The sequence below is a fragment of the Ipomoea nil genome, unplaced genomic scaffold (assembly GCF_001879475.1).
Source record: "Ipomoea nil cultivar Tokyo-kokei standard unplaced genomic scaffold, Asagao_1.1 scaffold1574, whole genome shotgun sequence".
Lineage (NCBI taxonomy): Eukaryota > Viridiplantae > Streptophyta > Magnoliopsida > Solanales > Convolvulaceae > Ipomoea > Ipomoea nil.
In genome coordinates this window covers 268,206-292,012 of record NW_017618002.1, presented here as the reverse complement: position 1 = coordinate 292,012, position 23,807 = coordinate 268,206, and the positions used below count along the sequence as shown (strand labels likewise).

Sequence of the window (23,807 nt, the reverse complement as noted above, 5' to 3'; positions counted from 1 at the left end):
GAGTCGCCCTATTTTGCTTAAACGTTTTTCCTTCTTAAGGGGATGGTTTTCTTAATTATTTCATGAGTTGTTGACTGGTGCATGATTTACACATTTTCAAAACAATTCAAGGAGTTCCATTCTATGTTGGTCTAGTGCTCGTTCTTGTTCAAGGAATATTTGGCATATAAAAAGTTTTTGTTTAAAAACATCTTTTGAGCTTATCAGGTCTTAATTGTAAAAATTGTTTGGGGATAAGTAAACTAAAGTGTGGAAACTTGTGATAAGCCTCAAAACATGCTAAGTTTCTAAGAGCTTTTTTAAGGTTTTGCATGTGTGTTTTAGTCTAAAAGTCTTATTTATAGAGCAAATTATCTTAAATGCATGAAAGTATAAGGAAAGACCTTCCTAATTATATTTTATGTATTTGGACATTGTAGGACATAAAACATGGTAGAAAGGACAAAAGAAGCTAAGCCGAGGCAAACACGCGAACAATGACCGAACACGCCAAGGCTACGCACGTAAAGAGGGACGATATGAGAATTATTTCCCATTCACGCCCCTCCTCACGCTGTGAGAGCTGCGCGAATGGGAGCTTAAAGAGGCCGAGAAGAGCTTCAAAGGCAGAAAGATTATTCCCCATTCACGCCGGCGTCACGACGTGATGCCGTGCGTGAATGGGAGGCCGAATAGCTGAAGACTATTTAAAGCTAAAATTTCATTTTGTGAGGGGATTCCAACTTTTGCTAGAGAGATTTTCACTAGTTCAATCAGATTTTAGAGAGAGGTTAGTAGGGTTAGAATAGGTTTCTAGAGAGATTTAGATCTGCATTAGAAAACACCTTGTATTGCTAGATTTTGCAAAAGAGCATTGAAGATTGAAAGCAAGTGGCTAGTATATCTTCATCAACGATTTGTATTTGGTGGATCTAAACAATTTGGGGTAAAATCTATTTTGTGCTTTCTTGTTATATCTCTTTTTGCCCTTTGATTGTTGAGATCTTAATCATGCTTGGCTAAATCTAGTGGCTAGGGTTGAGGTGTAGATTGTTGTTGTGATGATGCTTTGATTTGCTTATCTTGTGGTGTTTGATTGATTGTTGACTATGTGGATGTCTTGTTGTTGAGGATGGTCTTTATGACATTCTTGGAGTGGGGCCCAACTCCTTGGATGGTGTTGGAAACCTAGATCTAGGCAAGAGATTGCTAGATTCGGGTACCTCGATCCTCTTCATTTCCCTGTCTTCGATTCGAGAGGGCAACACTCGGAAAGAAGTGAGGGCAAAGTGTTTGTTTAAATGTCTCGTAGAGAGCGAGAGTTCCAACGAGCGGCGTTAGATCGTTTCGGATAACGCACTAGCCATCCACTTCTCTTGACTAGTAGCGCACAATCAAATCACCACAAGCCTCCTGTAACACCCCCGATTTTACCAACATTTTTCAAGCTTAAAAGATAAGATAAGCAAACTAAACATTCATTAAACTATAAGCGGAAGCAAGTCTAAAACGGGGATATTATGCCACATCTAAAGTACTAAAGATGCACAGGCAAAACATAACGTAACAACTTATCCAACATTTAGAGTCTACGGCTCACAGACCAAACATCAACTAATGAAAGGTAAAGCTACACTAGCGCGCTCGTCATCTACTCAAAACCTGTATATGATAAGGGATAACACCCAGTCAGCGAATAAAGCTGGTAACCCATCAATACGCGTTAAATAGGATGATATATAGATAGATATAATCAAAAGCGTTTGAGACTGAGGAATATCATATATAGTCATTTTAAAACCAGAAGAAGATCAACATCAAAGACTCATCACACTCTCAACAAAACTGAGGATCATCAACCTCTACAAGACAACAAAACCACAAACAACAAAGGACAACACAACTCTAGATGCAACCTACCATTCACAAGGTAGAGTTCATCATAGACATGCTCATAAGCAAGGAAATGCATCAATCACACAATGACAAGTTTATGTTCCAACCTTATACCTTATTACCACCCTTATGGCTACCCCCAGCCTTATCACAGTTCCAACCTGTACCTCCGAGTGCCACCCTGTACTTCTGAGTCTAACCTTTTACCGGTCTGGGACCGTCGTCCCCCACCAATCTACACCACCAATCAGAATACCACCGATCTCAAGTACACAAGGGTACTTTTCAATTCATAGGCACATACCACCGATCTCATGAGCAAAGCTCGAGTAACAAAACCACCAATCTCATTCATAGTCACACACAGTCATCATCATCAAGATGACTAAGGCCCATCAATAGCCCCAATCGAGTATCAACAAAGGGTACAACGATTTGTACAAGATAACACCACAAGAATCAATCAAGAGATTTCAACAAAGTCATGAGACAATACTCAACAACAAGGACTACAATCCAACATCAAAATGATTGGCAACACGAGTTGCCAATCCTCAACAAGAAGGAACAAACCATACATACTAGCATATCAACATCAAACTAGCATGCTCATCAAACGGATAAACCAAAATGGTTCCAACGAACCTTCAAGACTCACATTAGCCCAACGAATCACAAGGTTGGACCCTTAGCACGATTCAAGACACCAAATCCTAACATGGATTCCTAACACATCGTTCTAGACATACGAAACATCAAGAAGACTTACAAAAGCTCAATAATCCAACAACGGGAGGTCAAAACATCAAATACCAAGAAGAAAAGGATCACGTGGAACAAATTCGCGCAACCCACATATGTTCCCCGCGGGTGGAGCCACGGGTAAGCCCCCACCCGTGGGCCTGCCCGCGGGATACAAGCCACAAGCCACCTCGTTCCCGCGGGTGGGGCGGCGGGTAGGCCACTGCCCACCGTTCCGCCCGCGGGGTACACCTGTACTCCACAATTTCCGTTCGGGGAAAATCATCAACAAAGCCAAGTTCAAGTCCAAAACACCCAAAATCTCACACATAACAAAGATATGACTTGAACCTAAGAATAAGACAAGCAATGGCATTCAAGAAACCTAAAATACAAGCTCTAAACATGTATCATCACAGGATCATGCATCAAATCTCACAAATCACATCAAGAACATTAATAAAAGCCAAGAAATATCAATAGCAAGCATAAAATAGGTTTTGTATAGCATGGGTTACCTTTGTAGACTACAGCTTCTTCCTTTTCACTCTCTTAAGCCCCCTCTTGCAGTTCTTCTTCTCCACCAACTTCACACAAGCCAAAACACAAGAAAGATTCTACTTAGATAAAGACACCCAAAAGATGACTAAAAACACTAAATAGCTATGAATCTTACCCTTTCCTATGCTTGGGAAGTAGAAAGTAGGAATCTTGGGTTGGAATCTTGCAAAGCTAGAATGTTTTCCTTTTTGCTTGAAGAATAAGCAAGGTTTCTTTTTAGAGAGATGATGGAGTGTTTGGAACTTTAGCTAACATGAGAAATGAATGGAATGTCTTGTTAGGGATAGCTTGAACAACAAAACATGGGTGAAAGGTCAATTTTACCCTTACTAAGGTTGGAAAGGCAAAAAGGGTTGAGGTACAAAACATAAGGCAAAAGGTACACTTGGTTTACTAAAGAGGCTAGTCAAATTCTAGTCCCTCGACTATTAAATTTCAAGATTTTTAGAAAGAAATTACCAAGGAAGACTAGGATTAATTTCTTAATTAATCCCAATTAGCATTTAGATTTACGGGGTGTCATACCTCCCCTTGCGGGATTGACTAATCGGCAATCACAAACACAATCGAAACCCAATCCTACCCGCCTTTCTCTCTTTGAGTAAATTCCTATTTCCCGATCTACCTTTCTTAGTTTCAAGTTCTTTTCCAATTCCCTTTCAAACCAACAACGTCAGTCCACCTTCCCGAATTGAGCCTTCAAGTGTCTAGTCTACCTTACCTTTTCTTAGGTCCAACTTCCAAGTTGTCATTCGTCGAGTGAGCGACACTCGGGGTGGTTCTAACTTCCCGTTTTACCATCTATCCATAACAATCCCAATCACACACAACTTCAATCTTTTGACCACGCTTTCGAGAACCACAACCATAAGCGGAGAGATCACGGTCAGGTCTTTTCGCGAATTAAAATCTCAGGTAATAATTTTGGGTCAAAAGTTGGATCAAGTTTGGGATAAATATAATATAAAAATCATAGAATTAGGCCCGGTACATTTTAAAAACATTTTTTGGTTGAAAACAATTCAATCAGATTCACAGGTTCCTCTCAGATAGACTTTTAAGTAAGATTTTTGGCCAAATAAATATATCTCTCATGTAGGGCTTCCAAAACCATAATTAATTACATAAATAATGTATATTAAAACTTTAGAAGATATGATTTAAAATATTAAATTTGAATTCGTAGGAAAAATCGGCGTAGGAGTAGAAATAGAAATTTTGATTTTGAAACATTTGAATATAATAGGAGTTTAGGTAAAATGAATTTTTTGGAGTCTCACAAAGAGTGTGCTATGCCTGAGATATTGGTTGATGAGGGAAAGAGCTATGTCTGGAAGGACTGGAAAAAGCCTTCTATGCCTGAGAAAGAGCCTACTATGCCTGAGATATTGGTTGATGAGAAGGCAGGACTGGGAAAGGGCCTGCTGAGGAGAAAGGCATGGGAAAGGGCCTGCTGAGGAGGAAGGCCCCAAAAAGTGCTATGCCTGAGATACTTTTTTTTTTTTTTTTTTTTTTTTATTTTGGTGTAAACCACGAGGTGGTCTGGGTCTTTCTCTGTCCGTTTAACGGTCCAAGTCCACCCGACTAATCCTCGTTCGCTCCGGGAGGCACGGGAGCTGGCCCAAAAGGAATCATCACTTGTGGGATCGAACCCAGGTTATCCCGAAATTCTCCCCCATTAAGAAAGCTCATTTGCCACTTGAGCTACCCTATTAGGTTCTATGCTTGAGATACTAGTTGATGAGAAGGAAAGCCCCAAAAATTATGTGTATGAGATTGAAACCTTATACCTCATGACTCATACTTCAACTAGTCTCATTCCAACTCTGCTAGATTAACCTTTATTACTTATAGTGCTCCAAAATAATTTAAGCTAAATTCCCGCTCAATACTTCTTACCAAATTAATTCTTCAAGACTTGGTAATTTTTGCTTGCATATACGGACTAATCCTAGATTCAAATAAAATAAAATTGGGGATTTCTAATTTTTCAAAATACAATTTTGGCTCATCAAAATCTTACAATTATTCCTAACAAAACTTACGAGTGAAGTTTAGAATCGTATAATGTTTACTTATTTTTTATTATTTATTTTGTTTTTGTTAATTTTTCTTAAGTTTTGAGTTTTAACAGGAAGAAGAAGAACAATAGGAACTTGGAACTAGGAAATTAGTTGGAATGTTGGATACTTGGATGAGGATCAGTTGGATCACTGGATGACTTATTGAAGTCTGAAGATGAATACTTGGATGCAAATTGTAATCAGTTTTGTAAATTGTACTCCGTATGTACTAAGTAACTTGAAGTCTTGAACAGTTGAACTCTTCTTGTCTTGTAGTATGCCAGTATGTTTTGTATAATTGCAGTAACTTAGTGGAAATGTAGAAATGTGGAATAGTAGTTTTTTTTTTTTAATGTACATAGTATTTTAATAACTCTAATTCACTTAAGGGTTTATTTGGAAACCCGGAAAATAATTTCTGAAAAATGTTTTCTGAAATTGACTAATGTTTTCTGGAAATAAGTCATTTTCAGAAAATATTTTCCTTTCTCGTGTTTAGTTACATTCTAAAAAACTGTATTAATTTGTTTGGTTCATTTTTTTAAAAAATGGATAGAATTGTATAATTAAACATTTTAAATATTTTATTTAAAATATATAAATATTTTATAATAATTATCAAATTAGCCAGAAAAAGATTCATAATACAGACTGTTTCTCAAAGTGGAAAAATCAACAAATCAAAAAAAAAAAAAAAAAAAAAAAAAAAAAAAAAAAAGAAGAAGATGCCCATGAGTATGGTTTCCGCCGAAAATCAGCGAAAACATGCTTTCACTTGTCGTTTGGTTGGAAGGAAGAAATTAAGCGGGAAAGGAATTGTACTTCGGTGGGAAAAGAATAAGGTGGGAATAAAGTAGGAATTACAATTACATTGTTTGGTAGGGAGAAATAATGGAAATGAGAGAAGTGATATAAAAACCAAAATACCCTTATGTAATAATGTTCAAAGGGCAAGTATGTCATTTCCTTCCTTTTCCCTTTTCATTGTATGGATGAATTCATTGAATTGCAATTTATAGGGGACCTATGAATTGCAATTCAATGAATTGAGAAAATTGCAATTCCATGGAATTGCAATTCCCACTAACCAAACAATGTAGTTTATCATTTCATTGAATTACAATTCAATGTCAATGCAATTCATGCCAACCAAACACCCCATCACTGTTGGTGAAAGTTTCTCCCCAGTCAACGGAATATGTTTTCCGTTGACTGAACTTTCCTTGTGCATCTAATCTAGGGATGACAATTCTACCCGCACTCAATGGGTTCCCCGCATCCCCGCCCCTACGGGTTTTAAAATACCCGCACAATTTGAGTAATGGGTGCAGGTATGAGGAGAGTTTTGTATACCCGCGCGGTAGGGGTGTAAACGAGCAGAGCCGAGCCGAGCTCGAACTTGGGTAGGCTCGAGCTCGAGCTCGAGTTCGATCGAGCTCAAGAACTGATGCTCGAGCTCGAGCTCGAACTCGATCTTGAACTTTTTAATTGTTATTTTTATATATTATAATTAAATTATGTTATATTATATATTATAAATATTATATATTATACGGCTCGCGAGCTGCTCGACGAGCCACGAGCCTAGAATATCTAGGCTGGGCTCGAGCTCGATTATCAAACGAGTTGCTCGAGCTTGGCTCGAGCTCGATTTTGACCGAGCTCGTGCCGAGCTTTGACCAAGTCGCTCACGAGTGGCTCGTGAGCGGCTTGGCTCATTTACACCCCTACTGCGCGAGTATGGGGACGGATGCGGAGAGAGGTATCCCTGCCATGCACCCGCACCTATATATATTGTTATTAGTATTCATTTACATATATAAGTTTATGTATATTTTATAATTAAAAATGCATAATGAATTAAATTCTTAGTTTTTTGTTAATGAAAATTGAATAGAAACAACACAAATAATATAATGAGTAAACACTTAATACAATTTATACTACCAACACAATTTTAGTTCCAATTAAAGATTAACTTCATTGACTGTTATTAAATTTTAGAGTTATGTTCAAACTTATAAACAAAATCCATGTAATAAACTGATAATTATAATTGTAGTATAACATTTTTATTAGATTTAAGTGTAATATTAATAATCAGAGTTGCGAGTTGGGAGTTGGGTATTACCCGCATTCGTAAAATCTCAGCGGGGACGGGTATGGGGTAGGAATTTCATTACCCGTGCGGGTGCGAGTGCGGGGAGTGGGTTGGGAATGCGGGTGCGAGGACGGAGGATATATCCCCCCACCCACTCTGCCCCATTGCCATTCCTAATCTAAACACAAAGAATTCGAAAAACATTTTTTAGAAGTCATTTTACGAGTTTCTAAACGGATCCTTAATTCTATTTTGTAATGCAACAGTAGACGGTAATTTGTTAACTTATTTTGTAATTTTTTTAACTTTTAAATTTTTAAGTATTTTGTTCAATAATTTAATTTTTTTTTTTTTTAATTTGCCTGTCCGAATTGATTTCAAATATCCGACCAATCCGACCACATTCGAATTATGATAAAACCAAAGTGATATTTCATATCATAAAATGAAATTGAATTTTAAAATTACAAACTGAAATCCGATTGGATTGACCCTCCGAACATCCGATCTGATTTGATCCGATCCGACGATATTCAGGCCTAAAATGTTATAACATATTATAATTTTAAAATTTCAAATCTTTAATTGGGAATGGCATACTCCTGTATTTTTTGCACTTTTAGTCTCACTACTATGATGTCACTAACAATTTTGATCTACGACTTTTAAAATTTGTAGAATTGTCACGATTATGACTTTCTTAGCAAATTTGGTCCTTCCGATGCATTTTTCGTTTAATTTTTCAGAAAAATTTACTCCCCATTTTAACATGGATAATATTGTCTAATTATTGCAGTATTGTGAAATTTTAGGCTAAAAATTATTGAGAAATTGCAGGCTTAGTTAAAAAAAATTGACGTTTAGCGATGAAGGTGAAACTGAAAGTTTCATTAAATTGAAATTGGGTGACTTTTAATTCAATCAGCGTACCATTGGCTGTGTTTATTTATTTATTTATGTCATTAGTTTGTGAGATGGAAAAAACAATATTACTCATGTTAAAATTGAGAGTAAAATTTTTTGGCAAAAATTGAACGAAAAATGCACTGAAATGACCAAATTTACTAAGAAAGTCACAGTCGTAGATCAATTTTACAAGTATTAAAAATCGTAGATCAAAATTGTTAATAACACTATAGTCGTGGGACCAAGAGTGCAAAAAACTAATATTTATACGGAGTATATAACATACAAAGTACAAACTAGGACTGTTTGACAATTATCTCTTTCCCAAACTATCGACGAATTCCAAATACCCTATCATAAAACCAACCCTACGAAGTCCACCAGCTATCTTCTGTGAAAATGTCAGCTTCGAGATTTTTTGGTTCCTTCGGAGCATCAATTTTCCGGAGCCGCCACCACTCCTGGGCAGCTCCTCGGCCTCCCATCCGCTTCGCCAACCCCCACCGCTATTGCTCGTCCGCGGTAGCTTCCGACTTTGCTCATGCAGTTCCGGTTAGCTCTGAGAATCCCGCCAATGCTCGGAACCACCCTTGGCCGGAATGGACTAGCTTTGTTGACTGTTTGAAAACCAAAGGGTACTTAACGGAAAGTAGAACTGCTTCATCTCCGGGTGATATCGCGAGCGAAGGAAATGGGAACGAGTTAGCTTATGCGGATATGAATATACTGAAAAATGCTTGTCTCAACTTCAGTCGTGACCGTTTCGACATTCTAAAGTAAGCTTTCTTCAACTCTATCATGTTTGCTCTACCTTTTTGTTATGCACTTGTGCCTTAAATATATCGGTTCTCAAGAAACTGCTCAGCATTATTATAAAAGAAACAGGGAAATTCAAAATTCTAATTCGGAGAGGATGGTTTCAATCTCAAACTGTAACATGCTACCTAAAAGATTTAAACTTTTTTAAAATTCGTATGAATTTTCCATCCTTGGGGCAATATGCATATTTGTTTGGTGCCAATTTGAGTATTTTGTAATTGGTTTTACCCAAGCAAGTAAACTTTCGAAAATAAACAGGAGTGCTTATAATGTAGTAGTCAAAATATCAGAGTTGTGAGATTAAAGATAAATTGCAAGCCGGCAAAAGGTAAAAAAGAATTGCTTGATTTATGAGAATTAATAACCAAAAAAGAAAGAAAAATGCAATATTATAGAACTTCATAAATAACTCTTCAGTTTGCTTATATCTGGTTCATAAATAACTCTTCAGTTTGCTTATATCTGGTGGGCTGAGTAAAATTTAACTGTTGTAGTTGTTAAATAATGACTCAAAGTTGGAAAATTTTAATTTCCTAATTATTCTTCACCAAACTTTCTAAATAAGTGTGTTTGACTGCTCTTCACAAGTGAAATCTTTTGGTTTTCTTGAAGAATGTTGTCTACCGAAGATATGCAAGCAGTTGTAGAAAAGGGATGTCCTAATCTATTTCGGAAGGCTGTTAATTCAGCAAAAAGATTGAGAGTCTATCTACAGCTCGATGAAGGACATGTATGTCGCCTGTTATATTTCCTTTGTTTTTATTTATTTATTTTTTACTTTTATAAATCGTCAGCTTTGTTTGAGGAAAATTTATGTAGTGCAAATCTAGAGTCTTATGAGTTTATTAGTAAAATAGTTCTTTTGTAGCTTAAGAAAAGCATGTATGTGCAGGCATGTGGTGCATGCAATTTGCGGGGTTCATGTGATAGGGCCTATGTGTTATTAAAAGAACTTGAAGGAGATGCACGTACAGTGGATATTGTACGCATCCTGTTGTTGTATGCGCTGGATCCACTGGTGATTTCAGGGGGAGAGAAGCCTCCTGGTAGAGAGCTTATTGATGCATCTGTAAGAAAATTGCTGTTGGAGTTGATTGAGCTAAGCGAAACACCTATAGATCCGAAAATAACAAAACCTACTCCCAAAGCTTTTTTGGAAAAGAAGCGCACTTCTGATTCCATAGTAGATGAAGGCTTGGAAAGCAATGAATTGAAAAATGGACATTTGATGAGGCGTGAGTAAGTCTCTCTAAAGCTCTTTCTGTGGACAAAGAAGCAATTTTATCTCTTTTTTTTTTTTTTGTTTTGTTTTTGTTTTTGTTTTTTTTTTTTTTTTTGTTTTTTAAATCAAAGAATGCAATTAAGAAAGAGAAAAATAAAAATGTAGTAATGGCTTAAAATGGACCATGGCTGTCTAAGTGGAAGAGAAAGGACTTCAATTGGGGAGGGGGTAACCTGAAACATGTTGTCATAAAGGCCACGAGAACTAGAATATTTTCGCTCAGAGATGGAGATGGCTTTGTACTAGCGGAACCATTTCTTTTTCTCCTAAAAACGGGTGTGTGCCAGTGCAATATAATCCTGAAAGATTAACAGCGTATGCCTATTTCTTTCACCTTATTTGCTCATCATAATGATCTGCATCATATGAGTTGAACTCTCAAAAGCAGGTGGTTTTGTGTTAATTGTGCAATGCCATTGCATAATGTTTAATGTTTCTGTAGGATAAATACACATAGAAAGGTTGGCAAGGATGATGTTAAAATGAAAAAAGGAGATTGGATATGCTCTGGGTAAGTTCTAGATTACGTTCACTTTATTTATTTATTTATTTATTTTTTTATTTTAAATTGTAATTTTCATATACTTCATAGCTTTCTTTTTCCATATTGTGGTTTTAGTGGTGTTTCTTTAAGATGGCATGTATCAAAATTTATGTTGTATATATCAAAGAGACTAATGGCTAAACATTTCACATGTGATATTACCACTATATTGTATACATTATATACTCACCGTTTCGAGCATAAAATTAAAAGGCAAAAAAAAAAAAAAATAAATAAAGAAAAGAATAAGAAGCTTACTTCTACTGTCATATTTTCCTTACCCCCCACCCCCTCTTTCTTGGTTTTAGAATGTCCTAATTTTCCTTCCATTTTCTCTTCTTGTCACTGTCTTAATTAGATATTTAGATTTATAATATTCCATTAATGTTTGCTTAAATGAAACTTCCATATATAAATGCAGTTAGCTTCTGCTGTTTTTCTCATATACACTTTTATGCTTATACCCTATTTTGCATTCCTATATCTTTTCACTTACTTCCCAAGTAATGCCACAGCAAGATGTGCAAGGCTCACTATACAATGTATTTTACAATTTCCTACAGGTGCAACTTTATAAACTTCTCCAGGAATATGCAATGCTTGAAATGCAGAGCAGAGGCGCCAGAGAGAGTTACTGAAAATGATATTGAAATGAAAAAAGGAGATTGGAAGTGCATAACGTAAGTTCAGTAAGCCTTACCACTATAGTATATTCTTTTAGTAAGCCCATCTCAGGTATTACTAATGAGAAGACACCATCTTCAGCAAGCCTCTTCTTACTTGATTTGCATGTAGTCATCTTTTATCTTACAAGCATTTGAAGTAGGCCATCATATATTCTCAAATCTCAAGTTCTCAACTAGGTCCACTTTTACTTTTCTAATTGACACAAGAGATTACTAGATCCGGGTAGCCTTGATCATCTTCATTTCCCTGTCTTCAATTCAAGAGGGCAGTGTTTGTTTAAATGCCTCGTAGAGAGCGAGAGTTCCTACGGGCGGCGTTAGACCGTTTCGGATAACGCACTAGCCATCCACTTCTCTTGACTAGTAGCGCACAATCAAATCACCACAAGCCTCCCCTTGCGGGATTGACCAATCGCACAACACAATCGAAACCCAATCCTACCTGCCTTTCTCTCTCTGAGTAAATTCCTATTTCCCGATCTACCTTTCTCAGTTTCAAGTTCTTTTCCAATTCCCTTTCAAACCAACAACGTCAATCCACCTTCCCGAATTGAGCCTTCAAGTGTCTAACCTGCCTTACCTTTTCTTAAGCCCAACTTCCAAGTTGTCATTCGTCGAGGGAGCGACACTCGGGGTGTTTCTAACTCCCCGTTTTACCATCTATCCATAACAATCCCAATCACACACAACTTCAATCTTTTGACCACGCTTTCAAGAACCACAACCATAATCGGAGAGATCACGGTCAGGTCTTTTCGCGAATTAAGATCTCAGGTAATAATTTTGGGTCAAAAGTTGGATCAAGTTCGGGATAAATATAATATAAAAATCATAGAATTAGGCCAGGTACAATTTAAAATCATTTTTTGGTTGAAAATAATTCAATCAGATTCACAGGTTCCTCTCAGATAGACTTTTAAGTAAGATTTTTGGCCAAATAAATATATCCCTCATGTAGGGCTTCCAAGTTCTCAACTAGGTCCACTTTTACTTTTCTAATTGACACAATTAAAAAATGAGTGCCATTTTTGGTCTGTAATGTATCCACTTTTCACTGTCTTACCCTCCAGGTCAAAATTGCCTAATCAATGTTGTTGTTTACAAAATTTCCAAAGTTCGTTCATCCATCACTAACTCCATTAACATAATGGAGTTAGTAACAAAGGATAAATGTTGGATAACTTTGTGAAGAATGTGGACATTGATTTGGAAATTTTGAAGAATGGGGGCAAGACTGTCAGAAAAAATTAGGGATAAAAAATGTCAAATCATAACCAAAAAAAATCATGGAAGTTTAGCAGGGTACATAGCATTGAAATAGTTTACTTGAAAAGAAAAACAAATCGAAAGTGCATTCTCTTTCTTTACTGGCGATACTTTATATCTCCCTTTTATGTTTCTTGTTGAAGCGGTTTTCATATTTTGCCTTGCCCAGATGCACGTTTATAAATTTTGCGAGCAGAAGTAGCTGTAAAAGATGTGCAGGGCCACGCCCCAAAAGGCAGCTAAATCCCGGGGAGTGGGAGTGTCCCTCGTGAGTCTATTTCTTCTTTGCCGCCTCAAGTTTGTTTTCTTTATCAGATAATTTAACTCTTAACTCTATCAATTGTGGATACTTTCTGCAGATGTGACTTCTTGAACTATAGAAACAACATGGTCTGCAAGAAATGTAATCACGACCGCCCCAGAGATCTACAGGCTAAGAAACAATATGAAGACCAGTTATGGAAGAAGCCTTATTAAGTAGATACATTTAAGCCAATGCTTTTTCTTGTAATTAACAGACTCTTGAAATTTTTGTTAGCTGAGATGTAACAATTAACAAGTGAGTTTTATATATTTTTCATTTGGTATAAGTCAAGAATCCTTTATAGGTAGTACAACACAGTTATCAGTTATGAGCTATGCCAAAAAGAGTGAAAATTGATTTGTACCTAATGGGTGTATTGCCAACAATTCATTAATGACCATAACAGTTATGTTTGGATAGTTAGGGGTAGGCACCTTAAATGCGAACCGATTACTTACCTAGAGTATATAATTGCAGACGTAATTCTACAATGTAAAATTTGTTACTACTTCCGTCCCATTTTGTGTCTTGGTTCAATTAACGAGACTTGATTGAAGTAATTTTTAATCTAATTTTTTATAATATTAAATTTAATATTAGTATACAAAATTTATATATTTAAAAACTACACTAAGTACTATTAAACACAAAAAATCAAATTTAAAAATAAATAAACAAATAAGAAAGAGTTAGTTTGACCTAATGAATAGTAAGTAGGTAGGACAGATAAAATGGGACAGAGGGAGTATTAATTAGCGTTTAACTTGTCGAGCAGAAATCTTTGTTTAAATCGAGAGGTCAGTTTAGCTCAAATTAATGAAAAAAATTTAAAAAGTTAGTGAGCTAAAACTATCTGATAACAAAATCAGCAATTGTTCTTCCCCAAAAACTATCTGATAACAAAATCAGCAATTGTTATTCCCCAAAAACTAGCTGATAACAAAATCAGCAATTGTTCTTCCCCAACCTGTTGAAAATTTATATAGGCTCTGTTTGACAGAGCTTATTTAAGAGCTTATAGCTTATTTTAAGCTACTAATAAGCTATAAGCACTGTTTGATAATGTTTCCAAAATAAGCTCTAGCTTCCTAACTTTTTTTCAATCTTTATCCTTATTATTTTTGTAAGTGTAAAATTAAAATTACACTATTGGCTATTTTAATTGGTTTTACTAGTTGTAAAAATTAAATCAATGTAATTTGTCTTAATTAGTTACGGACCATGTGAGTATGAAATAAGTGGTCAGAATGCTTTGTATGTTGTGTATCATTAATCTATGAAGAAGCTTTCAAATGGACAAGAATGAGTGGTGGTGATTTATTCGAACAAGTGGCAGCTAAAGAAAAGGCTAAGGCTAAGGATCTAAACTAAAGGTTCAAGAAAGGCTATAAATACACATGGTTCGAAGGAAGCATCTGCCAACTTTGAGAATTATACACTGCCAAGAGCTCTCTTGATTTTACAAAGCTATTTATATTTTGAATGTATTTTCTGATTTAATTCGTAAGAATATTTATTGTACTGCATGATCAGTACGTGGTACTGCTGAAGCATCTTGTGAAGATTGTTCGGGTTTTCGTGTGTCAATCCTAGATAGGTGTTAGAAAGAGTGGTAGTGGTAAAGGCTGGAGGCCGTATTCAATTACCTCTTGTAATACTCCTTTGGTGAACATCTATAGTGGATTGGGCAGACGTGGGTTGCCCCGCAGACGTAGGAGAAGGAGCTCCGAACTGCGTAACAATTTCCTTGTGTTTTTATTTTTTTTTTTGCTTTCTGCAGTTATTATTTCTACTTACTTAAACAAGTTTAATTAATCAACTAAATTGGTGCTTAACTCAATTAACGTATAAAAACACATATCTTTTCTATTTCAAGTATCACGGAACAATTTCAATTTTAAAGAAAGAGTTAATACCGTTTGAGGTCCTCCGAGTATAGTGATTTGGCCACGTTTAGTCTCAAACTTTCAAATCGACTATTCGTGGTCCTTCGACTTTCAAATTTAACCATTCATGGTCCAAGTTAAGCACCCATGATCCTTCAAGTTTCAAAATTTAACCAGTTGTGATCTTCTTGAAAGGACCATGGTTGGTTAAAATTTAATAGTTGAAGGACCATAGACGGTTAACTTGGATCACAAATGGTTAAATTTGAAAGTCGAAGGACCACATATGGTCAATTTGAAAGTTTAGGACTAAATGTGACAAAACCACTATACTCGGAGGACCTCGGATGATATTAACTCTTTAAAGAAATGACATAATTTATCATTCCCAATTAAAACCCTTTTTCTCTTTCACCTTTATCTGCAACTTTCACCGCAAATAATAATAAGGGAAAATGGCACTTTTTCCCCCTGAATTATATACCTATAGCATTTTTCCCCTCTAAGTTATTGAAGTGGCTGTTTTTCCCCCTGAAATATTAAATGGACATATTTACCCTTAAACTAAATATTTAATTTATTTTTTTCTCCAACAAATTATGACCATAATTTGGTTCAAACTAAACAAACACTATAGCAACCAAACCGAAATATTCCAATTACAATTTAGAATCGAAATTCGATATTTAGAGTTTATTAAAATCGTGAACCGGAACGGACGGTTCATGTTCCGAAAAAAAATAAAATACATTTATTGTTGAATTTAGACTATTTTAAAATAAAAAATAAAATTTTAAAATAAAGACGGTTCAAAACCGCGAATCAGATCCGGAACCGCCGGTTCACGGTTCAAGATTCAATTTTTTGATACATAATTTTAATAAATTGACATTTAAATATTGGGTTCTAGATCTGAATTATAACCGTAAACTATTAATTCGATTGCTTTAGTATCCGGTTCAATTCAAATCGAACCGTGGTCATCCCTACGTATACGCAATAATTTGTTGGAGTAGTAAAATAAATAAAATATTTACTTTAAGGGTATAAATGTCAATTTAATATATCAGGGGGGAAAAAGCACCACTTTTAGAATAATTGAGGGGGCTAATGTGCTTACCTAAATAATTGAGGGGGAAAAAGTGCTATAAATATATAACTCAGGGGTAAAAAGTGCCATTTTCCCTAATAATAATAATAATATAATAATAATAATAATAATAATAATAATAATAATAATAATAATAATAATTATTATTATTATTATTATTATTATTATTATTATTATTATTATTATTATTATTATTATTATTATTATTATTATTATTATTATGAGATTTGCAACAATATTGCTACTTCATTATGAGATGTTAGATCATGATTATGCTAATAGTTTTTATTTCAAAATGTTAATTTTTTTAAAAGAAAAAATGTTAAATTTTAATATATAAACAAATTAATTTAAATTTTTTGAAGATGTCCTTTTTAGTCTTTTTACATTTATCAGTTTTATCAAAAAGTTAATTTTACCAGACACTTTTAATCATAATCATAACAGCTAACTTAACAGCTATTCAGTTTTCAGCTCTGAGCTTATAGCTTTTCAGCTGGGTTCGCCAATCAGAGCCATAGTAATGGTGATTAATGTTTAAGATATACTACCATAAGAGCTTAAATAATTGGTATTTTCTCCATATCTTAACTCATTTTGTCCCTAAATTTCTCCCAAAAGAGTGCATACATGAAGCTTATTTGGTGTAATTTGTGTTATTAGGCACATTCAACCTAACATCTTTGGCTAAGGAAGGGAAGATGAGGGAAGATTTCTAGCCGAATTACAATGTTGAAGAACCCATTGGAGAGAATCAAGAGCAGCAGGGAATAGTTGGAATGGAAAAACGCATGAAGAGGAGTCGGAACAATGAGGTTAAGGTCATTGGCAATGCACGGGTAGCTTCACACGCATGCATGGAGGCGGGTATCTCCATTCACGGACTCACGGTCCACTTCATGGGTGTGAGCTTGCCTGTCTCCGCACATTACGGGTGATCGCACGCCCAAGCCGTCACTTGTGCAACCTCCAGGTGCGGAAATTATGTTTGTTTTCGGATCTTTTTGAGAGAACAAACCCAGATAGCGAAGAATAGACTTTTCCTTTCCTCTTGAAGAACAATTATTTTAGGGTAGATTATGTTGGGGAAAATTCGGATAGAATATGTCGTAGACCTGGGGCTGTTGTTTTTTATAGGTTGAGAATGGATGAATCCTGAAGGGATCGGCGACGTGTGCAAGACACTACCTTAAAAGCAAAAATTTCCCAGAGACGGTTGTAGTCTTACCGGTTGTTTTCAACTAGTTAACACCGAAGCTCAGGATTGCAGAAGAGAAGAAGAGAATTGATGAGTGAATAGAACTGAGGAGAAGCAGGGTATTTATAGTATTGAAAATACCCGCCCCTCCCCTCTCAGCCATTCATGCTCCACGATTTTAGGAAGAATTGTGGTGAAAATGCCCACAAGAATAGGAAGACTTGTTCCACCACAACTTAATGTGTGGATGATAGATTTCTACATGAAATCTACCTCTAAAAGGGAAAAAACTCGGAATTAAAATAAAGCCCAAGTAAAACGCCCACCCCACCCCACCCCGACGCGCGTGCGAGCCGAGCCGGGCTGGCGGCGGCGGCACGCGCGTGTGGGGTTCCCTTTCCTTCTCTCTCTACAATAGTTTAAGCCTTCCAAATGGGTTGGTATTAAAAAGGTGGGAACTAGTCCCTTATCCTTCCAATGTGGGACAAGAGTGTCTTCCTTCTACACACTTTAAACCACCATCTTGAATGTAATCTCCAACAATCCCCCACACATTCAAGGTGGCAAGAAGAAGACGGAATTTCTGGCATGAGTGCTGATCTTAATGTCAGTGGTTGTACTTTGAACTGACACGTAGTGACTTGAGTAACTTTCTCCTTTGATAGTGAATTAGATCTTGAACTATCGAAAGAAGAGTTAGTTTTGAACTCAGTTCACACACCAGCAATCACCCTGTAAGAATATATAACTTGGTCTTTCTCGTAAGGTCAACTCTTTGACCTGAGACCTATCTCTGAATAGGTGTGTTTAGCTTCCAGGTTTATATAACCTCGAAGTTTGCTCACTGTATCGCTATTAAGCCCACCTCCCTCGATGTTTCGAGGATGGCTCTTTTGTTTAGCCCCTTCGTGAGAGGATCTGCAATGTTCTTTTCGGATTTCACATATTCTAGTGAAAGTACGCCACTTAGAATTAGTTGTCTCAAAGACTCATGTTTGACTCTTATGTGTCTCCTCTTACCATTATAGGCACTATTTTTTGCTACGCATATCGCAGCTTGCAAGTCACAATGTATGGGCACTGACGGCGTAGAAGACCCCCACAATGGCACGTCTGCCAGTAGGTTTCTAAGCCACTCAGCCTCTTGCCCTGCTAGATCAAGAGCTATAAATTCAGCTTCCATCGTTGATCTGGCTATGCACGCCTGTTTCGTGGATTTCCACGATACTGCTGCTCCTCCCATGGTAAAAACATACCCACTGGTGGAGCTCACCTCATCACTATCATTCACTCAATTCGCATCGCAATGCCCCTCTAGGGACGCTGGGAAGCCAGAAAAGTGCAATCCCCAGTTCATCGTTCCCTTTAGATAGCGTAACACCCTCTTTAGTGCATTCCAATGGGTATCGCTGGGATTATGAGTGTATCGACTTAGTCGATTTACCGCAAGTGCAATATCAGGTCTGGTATAGTTCATTAAGAACATCAGACTCCCGATTATTTTCGCATATTCCTCTTGAGACACACTTGCCTCTGTGTTTTTCGAGAGTTTTGCACTTGGGTCATATGGAGTTTGAGCAGGGTTCACTTCAAAACTGTTAAACTTCTTTAGCAGTTTCTCTGTGTAGTGACCCTGTGATAACTTGTAGCCATCTTTCTCTTTGATGACTTTCACTCCAAGTATCACATCAGCTTCGCCCATATCTTTCATATCAAACTTGTCACACAGAGACCTCTTTGTCTCTTTTATTGCATTTATATTTGAGCTAAAGATTAGCATATCATCTACATAAATGCAAATCAAGACAATGCTAGACTCAATCTCTTTTGAGTACAAACAAGCATCTGATCGGTTTACCGTGTATCCCAGATCTAACAGTGTTTTGTGGAACTTCTCGTACCACTGTTTGGGAGCTTGCTTTAACCCATATAGGGATTTTACTAGTCTACATACCTTCCCTTCTTGCCCGGGGTTAGCGCATCCAGGAGGTTGAGACATGTAAATTTCTTCTTCTAGGTCTCCATTTAGGAAAGCTGTTTTTACATCCATTTGATGGACCAGCCACTTGTGAGAAGACGCTAGAGCAAACAATATGCGTATTGTGGCTATTTTCGTTACAGGAGAATAGGTGCAGAAGTAGTCTTCACCGAACTTCTGTTTATATCCCTTAGCCACAAGTCTTGCTTTGAACCTTTCAATCGACCCGTCGGGTCTCATCTTCTTTTTGAAGATCCACTTACAGCCAATAGGTTTGGCTCCCTTCGGTAGGTCTACAACCTCCCAAGTGTGATTAGATTTGATTGAATCTAGCTCACTTTGTATTGCTTCTTTCCAGAAGACCGCATCGACTGAGCGCATAGCTGCCTCAAAGGATTTTGGTTCCTCTTCTAGAATTAACTGACACACAAACTGATCAGAAATTTCATTAATGTCATTTAGTTCAGAAATGTACGTAATGAAATCAGGCCCAAAACTTGTCTCGGTCCTTTTTCTCTTACTCCTTCTAGGTTCTTCTGACTCAAGTTCTGTTTCAGAAGTTGAAGGTAGTAAGGACGAGACTTTTTCATAGGTATTTGATCCACGTTTTAGTGGGAATATGTGTTCGAAGAACTCGGACTCTCGTGCCTCGCACATAGAGTGGCCGTCTAGATACATAAATCTATATGCAGCGCTATTTTCTACATACCCCACAAATATTGCATTTGAGGTTTTAGGGCCAAGATTAGGTTTCTTGAAGTAAGGAAGACCTACCTTGGCCAGGCACCCCCACACTTTGAAGTATTTTAGATTGGGTGCGTAACCTTTCCATAGCTCATATGGAGTTTTTTCATAACCTTTGTGAGGTATCCTGTTGAGGACGTGGTTAGCTGTTAATGCAGCTTCCCCCCACATAGAGTTAGAAGCGCCTGTGCTTATTAGAAAAGCATTTATCATTTCCTTTAGGGTTCTATTTTTCCTTTCAGCCACACCATTTTGTTGTGGTGTATAGGGTGCTGTCACCTCATGGATGATTCCTTGTTTTTCACAAAAGGTTTTGAGGGAGGTAGACTCATACTCTCCACCTCTGTCAGACCTAAGTCTTTTTATCTTTTTGTCTAACTGATTTTCTACTTCAGTTTTAAAGCTTACAAATTTTTGTTCTGCCTCATCTTTAGTTCTAAGCAGATATATCTTTGAAAAACGAGTGAAATCATCTATAAAGGATATATAATATCGCTTTCCCCCTTTTGTCTCAGTATTTTTAAAATCAGCTATGTCTGAGTGTATTAACTCTAGAGCACAAGTTGTATGATGCTTTGCAGTAATGAAAGGTTTTCTAGCTAGTTTAGCTTCAGCACATACTTCACATTGAGAAAGCGAATCATCTTGCACGTTTGAGAGCATATTCATAGTTTTTAATCTACTCATGCATTTGAGATCAACGTGTCCTAATCTAGCATGCCATACATCAAAAGAAACAGCAATATACGCAGAACCGCCATTACGTGTGGCAAGATTATTCATGAAAGTTTCAAAGTTTGCAGAAGTGAATGCAATGAGGGGCAAAACAAACAGCCCCCCCACGTAAATAAGTCTTCCCTAGGTACTCCCCTCTACGAGTCATGATCATTCTCTTGGATTCAAACACAAGTTTGATCCCGGCCCTAACCAACAAGGGCCCTGAGACCAAGTTCCTCCGCATAGTGGGGACATACAACACATTAGACAGAAACAGATACTTTGTGGAATTGAGTTTTATCTCTACTGTTCCTACTCCTCTTACCTCAGCAGTACTGTTGTTTCCCATATAGACTTGATCTCCTTGTCCTTGAGTGAAGGCACGAAACTCCTTAAACATGATCCTACTCGCACAGAAGTGCCGAGTTGCTCCAGTGTCTATGATCCATTCTTCCATGCCAGTCACCACATTTGCTTCCAGCGTCACAACCGCTGCTATGACTTCAGTCTCTTCCACCACGTTTTCTTGATGCTTGTTCTCTTGTTGGACATTCTTTTGGTCGTTTGCGCCCCATCGGCGATAGCACTGCGCCACGCGATGACCGTTCTTCCCACAGACGTAACAAGGTCCTCCTTTCCCTTTCTTCTGGTTGTTTTTGAACTTGTTGTTATTGTTGGCTTTGACTCCTCTTTTCCAGCCTTTATTTTGTCCACCACTCCCAGTTCTGGACCTATCACCTTTAACATCACTGGATTCAACCATGTTAGCTTTTAACGTACCAGAATTAGAAACAGACCTTTGTCGATAGGCGTCTTCTATGTTGATGTGATTGACCATCTCTTCCCAGGAGTAATCCTTGGACTCATGTTTTACTTTATTTTGAAACTCTCCCCAGGATTCTGGCAACTTCTCAAGTAAGGCATAGGTTTGTAGCATTTCACTTACCGGAATGAGTTCAGCTTCAAGGTCGGACACCAAATTCTCATATTCGTGCACTTGCTCGATCACTGGTTTCGTATCCACCATACGATAGTTGAGCCACCTCCCAACCGTATACTTCCTCCGACCAGCATCATCAGCGCCATACTTCCTTTTGAGCATGTCCCAGATCTCCTTTGCAGATTTGTATTTAGCATAGATGTCTAACAGGTTGTCAGACATGTGATGCAGCAGAAGACCGCGAACCGTTTTGTTGTCCCGCTCGAACTTAGCCCGGATGTCTTGAGACTTGTCAGTTGTGACAGGTTCAGGTGTTACAGACGCAGGGGTTGAAGTGGAGCCGTCCTCTGTTTGAGGATTAGTGGAGTCAGCAGCTTTCGCTTGAGCAGGTTCAGGAACATACGTGAGAACGTATTCCAATTCAGCAGATTCGATGTGTATGAGCATCTTGACTGCCCAACGACGATAGTTTAGGCCGTCAAGAGGTTGAAGCTTGGCAAGGTCAGATGCAGGCTTAGGTACGAAGCTCGACATGGTATCCGAAAATAAAAATAAATTTTTGCTTTTAACTGTTGGGGAAAATTTGGATAGAATATGTCGTAGACCTGGGGCTGCTGTTTTTTATAGGCTGAGAATGGATGAATCCTGAAGGGATCGGCGACGTGTGCAAGACACTACCTTAAAAGCAAAAATTTCCCGGAGACGGTTGTAGTCTTACTGGTTGCTTTCGACTAGTTAACACCGAAGCTCAGGATTGCAGAAGAGAAGAAGAGAATTTGATGAGTGAATAGAACTGAGGAGAAGCAGGGTATTTATAGTATTGAAAATACCCGCCCCTCCCCTCTCAGCCATTCATGCTCCACGATTTTAGGAAGAATTGTGGTGAAAATGCCCACAAGAATAGGAAGACTTGTTCCACCACAACTTAATGTGTGGATGGTAGATTTCTACATGAAATCTACCTCTAAAAGGGAAAAAACTCGGAATTAATATTTAGCCCGAGTAAAATGCTGACCCCACCGCGCCAACCGAGTCGGGCGGCGGCGGCGGCGGCGCGCGCGTGTGGGGTTCCCTTTCCTTCTCTCGCTACAATAGTTTAAGCTTTCCAAATGGGTTGGTATTAAAAAGGTGGGAACTAGTCCCTTATCCTTCAAATGTGGGACAAGAGTGTCTTCCTTCTACACACTTTAAACCACCGTCTTGAATGTAATCTCCAACAGATTAGATAGATCACATTTGGGGAACTTGTTTTTGCAAGCTTTTATAGCGGTTTGACGTGGATCTCGTTCCATTTTTGGCACACCTTCAATAGAGAACTGACAAAGCTTGTAGTATACGTGGAATGGAAAGTAGGTTGACGATGTGAAGTCCCCGGTGTATTATTCTCAAAAGGATGACAAATTTGGAGTGGTTGACGTGTGGTTGATCACAAGAGAGTCATGAACCTACAAAGAGCTAGATCCAAGTTTGTGCAAACAACATTCTATCTAGAAGTAACAAGTGTGCAAGGAAGTAATCAACAACTAGAGAGCAAACTAAATCAAAATCACTTAAAGTCAAGTAGAATGGAATGAGCCTTGGTACCTTTCCTTGCTTTGATGCCTTATCGTGTCCTATGTAGGAAATACATAATGTGCTAATAGGAATTCATGGGGGATGTTTGCTATTGTCAATGTCGTTTCGGTCTCCTTGGCCTATCATGGAGTAGAATTACACCCAAGTGTCAATGTTACTACCATGAGACATTTCATCAAACACCTTGCCTAGATCCCCTTCCAAGCTTTCTCTTCTCGGAGCAAAGGTGGGAAATGCAAGCAGATTTAGGCTTTAGTATAGTCCCAATCTCTTGGCAATTATACTAATTCCTAGGTCTTCTATGAAGTTGGGCCCTAACCACATGGAAGTCAATCGTTATGCCATATATGGAACCGTGTTCACCATCCAGTTGACGGTCCCAATGGTAACAGTGCACCGTTATCTTTTTTTTTTCTTCTTCTTTTCTTAATTAACTGCGCGACTTTTCTTCTTCATTTTCACATTTTGCGGTTTCACTTCCTCTTCGCAAGTTTCTTCAACATTCATAAA

General features: G+C 37.6%; 1 protein-coding gene across 1 annotated transcript; it reads left to right on the top strand.

Annotated features, from left to right (window-relative positions):
* Positions 1 to 8,558: 8,558 nt before the first annotated feature.
* LOC109190175 (zinc finger protein VAR3, chloroplastic) lies at positions 8,559 to 13,452 on the top strand. The gene is made up of 7 exons (XM_019340626.1): positions 8,559 to 9,023; positions 9,679 to 9,796; positions 9,959 to 10,305; positions 10,791 to 10,859; positions 11,456 to 11,572; positions 13,014 to 13,112; positions 13,204 to 13,452. Exons 1-7 carry the CDS (start codon positions 8,647 to 8,649, stop codon positions 13,319 to 13,321), a joined length of 1,245 nt encoding a protein of 414 aa, XP_019196171.1. The 5' UTR covers positions 8,559 to 8,646; the 3' UTR covers positions 13,322 to 13,452.
* The last annotated feature ends 10,355 nt before the right edge of the window (positions 13,453 to 23,807 follow it).